General features: G+C 42.4%; 1 protein-coding gene and 1 long non-coding RNA gene across 2 annotated transcripts in view; both read right to left on the reverse strand.

Moving 5' to 3' along the window:
• Nucleotides 1-5,423, reverse strand: part of gpr158a (G protein-coupled receptor 158a) — a 694,119-nt gene extending 688,696 nt beyond the window's left edge. The window contains exon 1 of the mRNA XM_069914575.1: nt 4,543-5,423. Coding sequence (XP_069770676.1) covers nt 4,543-5,423 — 881 coding nt within the window. The remainder of the gene's footprint in view (nt 1-4,542) is intronic.
• Nucleotides 5,424-8,660: 3,237 nt separating this feature from the next.
• The window catches only part of LOC138753621 (uncharacterized), a 40,065-nt gene continuing 35,168 nt past the window's right edge, over nt 8,661-13,557 (reverse strand). Inside the window, exon 3 of the long non-coding RNA XR_011351298.1 lies at nt 8,661-8,848. This is a non-coding gene — a long non-coding RNA (uncharacterized lncRNA). The remainder of the gene's footprint in view (nt 8,849-13,557) is intronic.

The raw sequence follows: 13,557 nt of genomic DNA on the forward strand, positions 1-13,557 counted from the left end.
CACCCTTTAGTTTTAGACTGCCCTACCTTGGGAAAAAAAAAGACTTGACCATTTTCCTTTATCTATGCTCTCATGATCATAAATACCAGGGTAAGGACACCCCGTCAACCTTCTATGCTCCAAAGAAAAATCCTCCAGTTTATCCTAACTCAAGCCCTACAGTACCTGTGAAATATTTATGAATTTCTCTGCACCATACTACTGCTGAATGACATCTTTCCCATAGCTAAGTGACCAGAACTGCATATAATATGTCAAATGTGGTCTCATACAACTGTAGCATGACATTCTAACTCTTGTACTCAATGTTCTGACCAATAAAGGCAAGAAACCCAAAAGCTTTCTTCGCCATCCTCTAACTGTGTCAACATTTTTAGGGAATTATGTACTTCTACCCAGAGGTCACTCTGTTCTACAACACTCTCCAGGCCCTAGATCTCATTTTAATCTTAAATAATCTTTGGCATTGTTCACAATTCCAACCATTTTGGTGTCATTTGGAAACTTACAAACCCTGCCAATTATTTTCTCATTCAAATGATTAATACATTTGTTGAATAACAGTAGACCAAGCACCGAACCATGTGGCACATTGTTGGACACAGGCCTCCAATCAGAGGAACAACCCTCCATTAGCAACTTCTGATACCTATTACCAAGCCAATTTTGTATCCATTTATCTACCTCATCCTGGATCCCATATGATTTAACTTCCCTAAATAGCCTATCATGTGAGACCTCATCAATCCTCTTGGTCACTACTTCAAAACAACTCAATCAAATTCTTGAGACACAACTTGCAACACATAAAGCCAAATTGACTATTCCTAATTCATCTTTGCCTTTCAAAATGCAGGTAAATTCTGTCTCTTCCTGTAACTTACCCATCTCTGAGGATACACCCATCAGCGTGTAGTTCCCTGGTTATCCTTGGAGCCCTTCTTAAATAAAGACACATTTGCCCAGTTTTTTTGCCTGAATCCCAGTAATTACTTCTATGTCCTAAGATACACTTGGTCAAGGTATGGGGACTTATCTAGCTTTATGCACTTTAAGACCACCAGCATGTCCTCTTGTAATATGGATGGGAAATCTGAACAACTTCCAATATGCCTATTAACATAGTTATTAAAATTAATGTATTATTTATAAGAAAGCTGAAATTTACATTTGAATGACAATCTTTCAGAGATCATTGAAATGATAAAATTATGGTATAGTATGTATATTACATATGCATGTGGTATTTATGAAGTAACAATAGATGCAGATGCTTTAACACTATTGGTAAAATAATGGAAATTTCATGGCGAGATATTTGAGATACTAAGTGTTATTACTGTACCATTTCAGGTGTCATAGAAAGCAGAAAAAACATAATTACTTTTACAATATTCTATTAAAAACAGAGAGGCAGACAGACAGATAGACAGGCAGAGAGAGAGAGAGAGAGAGAGAGAGAGAGAGAGAGAGAGAGAGAGAGAGAGAGGGAGTTTTTGAAGAGAAATATTCTCTATATACTGAATTCATTAATGTGCATACTATTCACCAAATGCACATCAGTTAATGCAGCAGGTGGCAAGGTTATTTATAGAACAAATATTGTTTTAGATGTGGAATACAAATTCTTTGATCAGTTGCAATTGCTTTGCCTTTTGAAGTTTATAAATAACTGCAACTTTGAGAACTGCCAATGGTCCTGCAGAAACAAATTGAAAACCAAATATCACAAATGTAATCGTGTGAAGTCATGAAAAATGCCGGTTGATGACCTTTTATCAAAACTAGGAAAAATGTTCTAAACACAACAATAAGGAGGGGGGTGGGTGGGTGGGTGGAATGGAGAAATGAAAATAATCCAATGTGTGATCACAAGCAAGAGATATGCAGATGACGGTGCAAGGCAAAAGGAGACAAAAGTATAAATACCACATCCCCAAGCACACTCTTGCTTACTTGTATCATTATTCTTTTAGTCATTTATTTTTTTCTGCAGATAACCTCTCACAGACCACCCTTCTGCTCTTTCTTGATTCTCCTCCCCTTTCATCTTAAAACATGTTAAAATTGTTGAAAGATTTTTAATTAGAATAGTTGTTTTTTTCTCTCACTGAAGAGACTTTCCAGCCTATTTCCAGCAATTTCTATTTTTACTTCAGTTGTCAAGTTTCTGAAGAGTTTTACCTTTGCGTTATTTTCTTCATATTTGTTGTCGAGAAAAAAATTCCCCTTCATCGGTGGGAATCCAACTCAATCTTTGTACTCTGGTGGTTATGCAAAGGATTCCTGTGACAGGAGATTCACCAGGGTGGTGCTTGAAATGGAGGACTTCATCTATAAGGAAGGACTGAACAGAACCTTTTTCCTTAGAGTGGAGAAAGAAGAGGAGTGACCAGAAGAAGGTATTTAAAATTCTGAGTGAGAGAGGTAGGGTAGACATAAAAATTGTTTTCCCAAGGAAGTTGAATCTAAAGCTGAAGAACATAGATTTAAGGTAAGAAGTATGAAGGGGATCTAAGGATCTAAGGATGAACTCTTAACACACAGTGTTAACTGTCTCAAAACCTATTACTTGGAAAGGTGATGGATGCAGATACTCCTGCAACTTTTGGACAAGTACTTGAATCACTTAGCCATGGGAGGCAACATGTCTCAGGGGATTAATGAAATAAATGAAATAAATAGAGGCACAATGGACATGGTGGGCTCAAGATCCTGTTACTGTATCTTAAGAGTTTATAATTAATGGAACCAAGACTATATTAAAAACAGAAAATGCTGCTAGATGCATTTACCTGACCTTCTAAGAATTTCCAATACTTACTGCTTTTTGGTAAATTGCAAATTTACAGAATTGTCAGTGATTTGATCCTGGACTAGAAGAGAAGGTAACAATGAGGAAAATTGGATGTTGGAATGGGAAACTATTCTTGTTAAATGAATTGTGTTATTTTAGTTTCCTGAATCAGACCAATTCTTTCTTTGGCTTGGCTTCGCAGATGAAGATTTATGGAGGGGTAAATGTCCACGTCAGCTGCAGGCTCGTTTGTGGCTGACAAGTCCGATGCGGGACAGGCAGACACGGTTGCAACGGTTGCAGGGGAAAATTGGTGGGTTGGGGTTGGGTGTTGGGTTTTTGCTCCTTTGTCTTTTGTCAGTGAGGTGGGCTCTGCAGTCTTCTTCAAAGAAGGTGCTGCCCGCCGAACTGTGAGGCACCAAGATGCACGGTTTGAGGCGATATCAGCCCACTGGCGGTGGTCAATGTGGCAGGCACCAAAAGATTTCTTTAGGCAGTCCTTGTACCTCTTCTTTGGTGCACCACTGTCATGGTGGCCATATAACATGATCTTGGGAAGGCGATGGTCCTCTATTCTGGAGACGTGACCTACCCAGCGCAGTTGGATCTTCAGACAAGAATCAGACCAATTACACTGTCAGTAATTAACAAAACATGAAGTGTCACTCCTAAGAACCACCATTCATTAACCTTTAACTTATCTCGTTGGCTACCTTTCAAAAACCCTCACCATTTAATAAAATTGGACGAATACTAGTCCCTGGAAAAGGCTCCAATCTACTTGCAATATGTCAGTTGTTACACTATACAATACTCCTGAAGTGTAAAAGCACCATGGCCCAATTCATGTAAAAATAAACTGCTGCGGATCACACGAGCAAGAAAGTGGATTCCCGACCAACTCTGTTCCCTCCGCCTTCGCCCAAGCATGTACCTTGCCAGCCCTTTCATCCGTCCAGAAGATAATCATTTGGGAATTTCATGAGCTAACGTGTGGAGAATTGCCATCTCGGTTACAGATTGGGGTTCTCTTTTTTTTTCGGACCCTATGCTGATTCAATGTGCAGAAGGAGTTATGTTGAGACAGAAATACAGTATAAATCACACGGACCGTGTGGGGAAAGAGGAGGGAACTATCGGTGGGATCAACCGTAGAGCCGTGGTCTGCACGATCGGGTGGCGGCCGGGTGCCTTTAAGGGCATGTGAATACTTCATTGGATAGAACCGAAATCTCGGCTGCTCATAGCCTGGTGGAGCCCCTTCAGATCTGTTACACAATCCTGCAACTTCAATATGTGATAAACAGTTCGGGAGATGGAATAAAGCAAGTCATTCAGCTGAGAGCTCCGGTGGGACACACATTCACTCACTCACCCACCTCCACCCCGTTTGCCTCCGCGCTTCGCACGCTCGACCGTCGGAAAAAGTAGAAAATGAAGCCAAGGATCATAAAGATCTCCACGACTCTCCTCTTGAATCCTTCCTCGAGACCCGTGTGGCATTTTCCGTTAATTCAGCGGCATTATCGCCCAGCCACACGTTTTCACGAGGATGCCCTGACTATCTGCCCTCCAATAGAACGGCCTGTCCGGTGACATGTCCCCTCAACCTCAGCCCAAAGAGCAGGAAGTAAGTCATGCAGCCAACGAAGGTGAAAATCCATTTCAAATCTCCCAACTCTGGGCACCACTTCAGCCCAGCTGCAGACACGTATCGGGTACCTGTCAAGGACATCGCAGCTTACCTGAACTCGGGCTGGAAATCGGGTTTAAGTCCGTAAAAGGAGGTGGAGAGCGTGAGTAGCCACAGCGGGTTGTACTTGCCGTGCTCACATTCCAAGTAGGGCGCCGACCACTTGATATGAGTCTTGTCGATCAGGTATCTCAAGTCCTTCTTGCGCATAGAAGCTTGCGAGGTCCTCAAATGGTCCCTCAGCAGCCTCCTGTGGAGATAAGAAGCGGGCGAGCGCTGGTGCTTCAGCCGGTTGAACCACTCGGTCTCGGAGGTCAGGTTGGCCAAGTGAGAGAGATCCTGAAGCAAGATCTGATTGTCTATCCGGGTGGCCTGCAGGAACACTTGCGGGGGGGAGGTGAACGGCTGGACGTCGAAAGTCACCACCGCTCGATGGACTTTGGGGTCGCCCTCCAGAATGCTTCTCACCAGGGCATGGTACCACTCGATGTCTTCCTTGATTCTCATCTCCCGCACCCCGTTGGTTTGCAAGATCAGGTTCAAGAAATTGGTGGCGTGGACCACTGTGTCCATGGCACTGTGGAGTGACGGGTGAACGTTCAGGGCCTCGGACACAGCCTTGAAATTGGACAGTTGGTACCTCTTGGTGCAGTTGGCATAGCCAAGCTTGGCAGGGTCTCCGGTATGAAGGAAAGCCCAGACAGAGGTGGGCAGGCTGTCGTATTGTTGATGTGTGTTGCCGCCACCGCCGCTTTCGAAAGACTTCATCCTCTCTGCTAGTTTCGTGGACTCGTGCCGGTTGTAAATGGGATGTTTTTCATCCTTGCCCACTTTTCCACTCTGTTGCCCGGTCCGTCCGCCCAGCCCGTGGCTGGACCCCAAGACGAATCCTATCTGGATCCGTAGGATCAAAGAAAGCAAGAAACCAGCCATGTCGCTTCCCGTGAAGTCCGTTTACGGCGGCGAGATGGAACTGGGCACTAAAATGTAGAGATTTGGTTTTTTATAGACACCAATAGTTGAAAAGCCAACGCATCCCTGCGTGCAGGGGTATGTCAACATTGGATCGGGTCTATAAATACGCGCACGACAGCCCCGCTCAGCGCAGGTCACCCGCTCTGTCTCACTGAGGCTATAGTTAGCCGCTTACGTCTCCATCCCTACCGCTTGCATTGCTGGCTTGTTGCTCAAGCTCTTCTTCAGCTTCTAAAAGAGATCCGCGACGAGAAATGCCTCGGGGCAAAAGTGGCTTCCGTCCTGGAGACTTTTTTTCCGCCCCATCGCCTCCCGGAGACTCAGGAGTGGAGAACACTTTGCAGCAAAGGTGGGTGACAGCAGCTCCCAATGGGTGTCTGCTCAGGAGGGCTGGCTGCGGGTTAACACCATTAATCCTACACTTTTTTTTGGCATCAACTCCACCCGCCCTCTCTCTCTCTCTTCTCTCCCTCCCTCCCTCCCTCGCCTGGCGCCACCGCCAAAAGCAACAGCCACTCTCTTACTCGCTGCTCCGCCAACATCCAGCCCCCTTCGCCGCCACCCTCCTCCGTTCTGATTGGCCCACGTCACCGGCGCTCTCCCGCCGCTGTTTGCGCAGGTCCGCGTCAATCAGCGGGCAGCCGTCAATCAGCGGGCGGATCTCTGCCACCAGCCCCCGCCAGCCGAGAGGAGGGGCGGGCGCGTCATGGGCAGTAGCCACAAGGCAAGGAGGGAGGGGGCGGGGGGGCGAGGCGCAGGCAGCTGAACAGGGATTGCAGGATCTTGAGTTTGGCCGGGCACTGTTGCGTTTCCAGTGCTGTGTGATGGGAGTTAATGCAATCGTCTAATGTACTTATAATTACAAATTGAAAACTCTTCCAAAAATACACAGACTATACAGCCTTTGAGACATGCAAACAGTGCAGTATTGGTGTGAATAATTAAAGCACCAAGTTCAATGCAACTGTCGGCAAACTTATTGGTGATGTTGCTTTCCTTGCCTTCGCGGTGCTGAAAGGACAGCGCTCCAAAGGACAGCAATTCCGACCCGCTTATTGGTGAATTAGAAAATCCGAGACAGCAAGTCTTCCGAGTGCAAACATTGCGACAATAGTTCGGACACTGCACACTGGGTTATCACAGAGCAAAGATGCGCAGGAAAGAAAAGGGATCATCGTCTTATCTGAGAATGTGTTTCCTCGTTACGGTCGTTACGACATTTCCCTACAATAAATGTTTTGTCTGTTCCACGCGTTTTTCCATTTATTTTTCGGGATCACTGAAACGTCCAACATTGATTGCCCTTCCCTGGCTATTGGTCCTCGGGAGGGAGGCGGCTGCAGCCCTTCTGGCAAAAAGGTTTTTCTCTCATGCTCGGCGGGAGGGAGTTTGGGGATTTGGACCAAGTCAAGATGCTGCGACATGCAGCGGATCCAGCAGATGGTGATGTTTCGGTTAGTACGTTACCTTTGCTTTGTTTCCCTCCCCACCGCCACCCCCGGCAGTATGGGAAGCGAGTTTGGGGTGTGACATCTGCCTACCCTCGGCGGGCAATGCAGAGTATTAATATACAACAAATAACTCTGGTGAAGGGAAGGATGGAAGTTTTATGGCCCATGATGTAGACAGGGTGGTTAAGAAGACATGTGGTATGCTGGCCTTCATAAATCATAGTATAGAGTATAGAAGCTAGGAAGTGATGCTGAGGCTTTTAAAGGCATTGCTGAGGCCAGGTTTGGAGTACTGTGCTCAGTTCTGGTCTCCAAATTATAGAAAGGATATAGATAAGGTGGAGAGAAGATTTACAAGGATGTTGCCTGGCTTACAGCATCTAGATTACAGGGAAAGATTAAGGAGACTGGGACTTTATTCATTGGAACGTAGACGGCTGAGAGGGGATTTGATAGAGGTATTTAAAATTATGAAAAGAATAGATAGATGTAAATAGTCTCTTTCCTCTGAGGGCAGGGGAGGTTGGATCAAGAGGGCATGAGTTAAGAGTGAGGGGCAATACTTTAGGAAAAATTTTAGAGGATACTTTTTTACTCAGCGAGTGGTGGCAGAATGGAATGATCTTCCAAAAGAGATAGTTGCGGCAGAGTCCCTTATGTCATTTAAGAGAAGGTTGGATGTGTACATGGATGTGAAGGGGTTGGAAGGTTATGGGCAGAGAGCGGGAGGGAGGAGCTAGTGGAGTTGTTCAAATGAACCGGCGCAGACTCAAAGGGCCGACATGGCCTGTTTCTGCACTGTAAACGGTTATATGGTTATATGTTGGGAGCTGCATAAATCCAGGTCAATAGAGAGTGTTCCATTACACTCCTGGATTTTGCTTTGCAGATGGCAGAAAGGTTTCTGGGATGAAAGACCTAACCTGTGACTTAGTGATGTGGCAGATCCTTGCTCCATTTCTGAGAACTATTTGGAATTATTATGTCATTTTATTTCAGATTTGCACTTAAATTTGGTTAAAGATCCCATTTGGCATTCATCTCCTAAGTAACTGGAAAATGTGGCCACATAATATCTGTGGTTTAAAATTTGGAAGCTAATTGGGATATCCTTAAAAGACTCTTGGAATTGGGAGAAATTGACTTTTTTTTTGCCACGAGGTGCAACGTTAGGTAATGCTCTTTAGATGTTGAAGGTGAAAAGAACATTTTCAGAATTTTACAAGGGACCTAATACAGTATTGGACACAGATTATACCTATAAATTATAAAGGTGAGATTTCAATTAATTGAAATGTTATAATCTCATCATGCAGTAAACATAACTCTCTTGATATTCAACAGTTTGAGTTTAATGAAACTTCCCTATGGTGGAGGGGGTGCAATAATCAGCTTAATTCGTGTAGTCATGTAAATGGTATGGTTAAAAAATACATGTCAGAAACTGGTTTTACCAAAGTAAAAGATTCATCTCCTCATGGCACAAAGCTATTTGTTAACCTGCAAGGCACAAGTCAGGAGAGTGAAAGTAGCAGATGCAATAAAAGCCAATAGACATGAGCGTCAGGGAAGAAACAGCTATCCTTATTGGTTGGCCATTCACCATTGAGGAATGTGGATTAAGTGTACACCATCAACAAAGTGGCCTGCACCAACTTCTGAAGCATCTGTGGCAACATCAGCAAAATATACAAGTTGTAATGCCTGGAATTTCAAGGACAGAAGACACATCAGAAATCCACAATTTCCAGAACCCATTTATTTTTATTATTATTTTGTAATCAAAATTGTAAATGTTCTGACCTAACCACACTCTGAACGGTCCTAGAACACAATGACTGCAGCAGTTCAGGAAGAAAAATCACCGCCACCTTTCCAAAGCCAAATATTATGGGACGATAAGTATGGGTCTCACTCAAGATACCCAGATACCTGAAAAAAAAATCAATATTAATTAGAAAGCTCAGGCACACTATTGAATTTATAGCTGCTGTCTGCTACATTCATCCTGTCTGTCCATAAATATATTTTGAAAATTACCCCAAACAGCATCCTCAGAGAAAGAATTTAGTGGAAATAGAAAATTATGGATCCAGAAAGGAATCTGGAGTTGAAAAAAAATCAGAATAGCAACTCTTTTATCAAATGGTTGTCCAGGTGAGAAGGGCCAAGTGCCCTACACTTGGTTCTATTTCTGATGTTTTTATTTTGTGAAAAAATAGACCACAACGGAACCATCAAAGAACATGTGTGCTGTTGTTAGAACTTTCCTCCTCATGTAGCTTGTTTTGATTCAGGCAGATATTCACTGCTCTTGATTGATGTTATTTTTTTTTCATTTTCAGTTTTACAGGATCTGCATTATTTTATATTTTCCATTGAAGTTGTTTTCGGATTGAATTCCATGAATATTTACTCGAGAACATAAGAAATAGGAATTTGAATTGACCATTGTCCATTGAGCTTGCTCAGTCATTTAATACTGTGACTCATCAGGTCATGAGCTCAGCTCCACTTATCTGCCTTTCCCCATAACCTTTAATAACCCCATTATGCAAAAATTGATCTAACGGTGTCTTAAATATATTTAATGAGGCAGTCTCCATTGCCTCCCTGGGCAGAAAATTCCACCAATTAACAATTCTCTGGGAAAAGCAGCTCCTCCTCATCTGCTACCTGCCAGGTTCCCTAGTTCCAGTCTCACCTATGAATGGAAACAACTTTCGTGTCTCCATCTTATCTATCCCTTTCATAATTATGCACATTTCTCTGAAATTCTCTCTCAGACTTTCTGAATTCCAGCGAATCACATGTGGCTCAATCTTTTCAACCCTTCCTGTCCACTCAACTCCAGAAACAAGATGATGAACTTCCAGCACCACTTATAAAGCAGCTCATCCTTTCTCAAGTAAGGAGACCAGCACTATACATAATACTCCAGATGTGACCTCACCGGTGCCCTGTACAGTTCCAGCATGGCCTCCCTGCACTTAAATTTAATCCCTCTAGCAATGAAGGCCAAAATTCCATTAACCTTCTTCATTAGCTTTTGCACCTACAAACCAATTTTTGCAGTTTATGAACAATAACTCTTAAGTCTGAACCACAGCATGCTGCAGTCTTTCACCATTTAAATAATAATCTCATCTTGTATTTTTTTTCTTCCAGTGAATAAGCCACACATTTACCAACAATGTACTCCATCTGCCATACCCTTGCCTACTCACTATTTACATCATTCTGCAGACTCTCCACATTCTCTGCACAATTTGCTTTTCCACTCAATTCAATGTCAGCACCAAACATAGATATACTAAAATTAGTTCCCTCTTCCAAATTGTTAATGTATGTTGTGAGCAATTGGAGGCCAGCCTTGACCCCCATGCCACTCCAATCACTTAATTCCAACCAGAGAATTTTTCACAGATAGCACAGTATCAGACCCTTCTGGCCCATGAGCCCGGACACCCCAAATACCCTCAATTAACCTACAAAATGCTGATGTTTTGAACAGTGGGAGTAAACCAGAGCATCTGGAGGAAACCCATGCAGACACAGGATGAGCATACAAACTCCTTACTGAGAACTCCAGATTCGAACCATGGCCACTGGCACTGTAATAGCATTGTGCTAACTGCTACACTAATCATACTGCCAAAATATCCCAGCTCTTTCCCTTGCATTCGTAACCAATCCCCTGTCTATGCTAATTTATTCTCCCAAACTCCTTGCATCCTTATTTGATGGTTGTCTTTCATGTTGTATCTTTTCAAATCCCTCATGGAAACCCAAGTACAAAATAGGCACTTGTTACCCTTCGCTCCACTCCATTCCTTACATCCTCAAAAACTACAGTAAGTTATTTAAACATGATCTGCCCTTCCTGAATCCATGATGTATTGCCCTGATAGAACAATTTCTATTCAGATTTCTCACTATTTCTTATTAATGATAACTTCACACATTTATCCCACTGCAGATGGTGATCTAACTAACCTGTCTTCTGTCTATATCCTTTATTAAACAGTGGCATGACATCTTCCAATCTGCTAGAACCTGCCCAGAATCTACAGAAGTTTGGTAAATTATCACAAACATATTGACAATAATTTCCACTATTTCTTTCAGTACCCTGGAATGCATTCCATCAGGACGAGGGAATGTACCTACCTTTTGACCAATTGGTTTGCTCAGCATTCTTTCTTTAGCAATAGCAATTGAATTGAGGTCATCATATCCCATCAAATCTTTAACATCACTTTTTGACATGTTAGACATGTCCTCTACTGTGAAGACTGATTCAAAATAGTTGTTCAAGGCTTCAGTTATGTCCACATTAGAGTATTGTGTAAATGTGTACCTATTTATCCACTACAAAATAATTGTATGCTTTTCGCATTGCTCAAGCAAACTAATTCCCTGGAGATTGTAACATATACAGTTATATATGCATATATATATATATATATAGTTACAAGATCAAACCAGCAACCACAAAGAAGGCATATCACACAGAGGTAAAGATGAACAATTATTTCATTAACAAAAATTCACCTTCAAACTTTAATTCAAAATCCCCTCTTTAATAACAATGCCCACTGGTTACTATGCAAATTTCTATAACAGTGTAAAACTAATAAATTCCCCTAAATATAACATATGTAATTAAAGTCTAAGTTATATTTCCAACCAGCCCACAGAAAAACTTAGACACAAAACACATAAGACTCTCAAAACTTCAATCTCAACCGAAGCAAAGATTATTAACAAAATTCAGCTTGTTTGGTAAGTGAAGCCAAAAGATCTTTTAGAGAGAAAGAGAGAGCACAAAATTCAAAGTTGTCTTCTTGTATTGCTTGCAGAGAGAGGAACAACTGGCTTGGTCCAGATCCTTCACCCCTTTTAAAATGCCCAACATTCTAAACTGTCCTCCAGACAATGACTCACGTTTTGGGCCTTCTTCCACTCCACAACACCCCCAGTGGTGGTTTATTATCCAATTCCAGAAATTTTTAGATCATTTTCTGCACATGCTCAGTCCATCTCCCACTCTCTCAACAGTCCACCTTCACCTTGACTCTTAAAGGCAAACTTTCACTTTTTAACATAAAACCACACAACACATAGGTCAATACACAACACAGAACTCTGTAACTATATATATATACTGGCCCATAACATGTAAATTAATTTCACTGTAAGGAAGGAAGGGAGAGAAGGAAAGAATGAAGGCGCTATATCTTTCTCCTGTGTTATATTTTTATAATAAAGAATTGATTAAATTAACATCAGCTTTCCTCCAGTATAACAAAAACTGATGGAGGTGTAGCGATCTTCCACCAGGCCTCTAGAAAATCAACAGTGACATTTACTAGATTAACTTTCATCAGGACATCAAATGGCATGGTATGGTGGCATTTAACATTCTCTACTCAACGTTTGCCTCCTCATATGGGTTTTGTGTAGCGTGTTGTTGATCAGTTATGGCTAATGAAGAAACACATCCAAGGATCTGAGTGAACAGGCAAGCAGCTGTTCACTAAACCAAGGGATCATGAGCACAAGACTGAGCAGGATGTGTACATAAAGTGAATTCAATACACAGAAAGGGAAATAAATAGAGAATCGAGAAGGAGAAGGGTAGCAGCTATATTTGCATTTAAATATTTCAACTGAAAAATTAAAGTCCACAGAGTCACAGAATCATAGAACATAGAACACTACAGCACAGTACAGGCCCTTCAGCCTTTAATGTTGTGCCAACCCATAAAATACAAAACCCTCCCTACCCTATAATCTTCTATTTTTCTTCCATCCATGTACCTGTCTAAGAGTCCCTTAGATGCCTCTAATGTTTCAGCCTCCACCACCATCCCAGGCATTCCAGGCACCCACAACTCTATGTAAAAAGCTTACCCTGATGTCTTCCCTAAACTTCCCTCCCTTCACCTTACACACGTTCTCTGGTGTTTGCTATTTTCGCCCTGCGATAAAGGCACTGGGTGTCCATCTCTCATAATCTTGTAGACCTCTAATAAGTCTACTCTCATCCTTCAACACTACAAAGGAAAAGTCCCATTTCTGCTAATATAATGTGGAAACAAGTCCTTTGGCCCAACATGCTGATACTTACCAAAATGTCCCTCCCACACTTGTCCCAACTGCCTGTGTTTGGCCAATATCCCTCTGAACCTATCATGTCCATGTATCCGTCCAAATTATTTCTTAAATGTTGCAATAGTACCTGCCTCAACTACCTTCTCCAGCAGTCCATTGTATGTACTCACCGCCCTCTGTGTAAAACCTTACCCCTCAGGTTCCTGTCAAATCTCTCTCCGTCACTTAAACCTTTCTCCTCCGACTACAGTTTCCTCCACCTTGTGCAAAACCATGATTTTCTATACCTCTATTAGATCATCCTATTCTCCAAGGAATAAAGTTCTAGACTGCTCAACCTGACCCTATAGCTCAGAGCCCCGAGCCCTGTCAACATCTTCTCAAATTTCTGCATGCTCTTCAGCTTGACAACATCCTTCCTGCAGCACTGTGACCAAATCTGAACACAAAACTCCAAATGGAGCCAAACCAACATGTTATAAAACTGCAATATGACCTTTCAATTTATATATGCAATGCTCTGA

This window comes from Narcine bancroftii, chromosome 1 (genome assembly GCF_036971445.1).
Source record: "Narcine bancroftii isolate sNarBan1 chromosome 1, sNarBan1.hap1, whole genome shotgun sequence".
NCBI lineage: Eukaryota > Metazoa > Chordata > Chondrichthyes > Torpediniformes > Narcinidae > Narcine > Narcine bancroftii.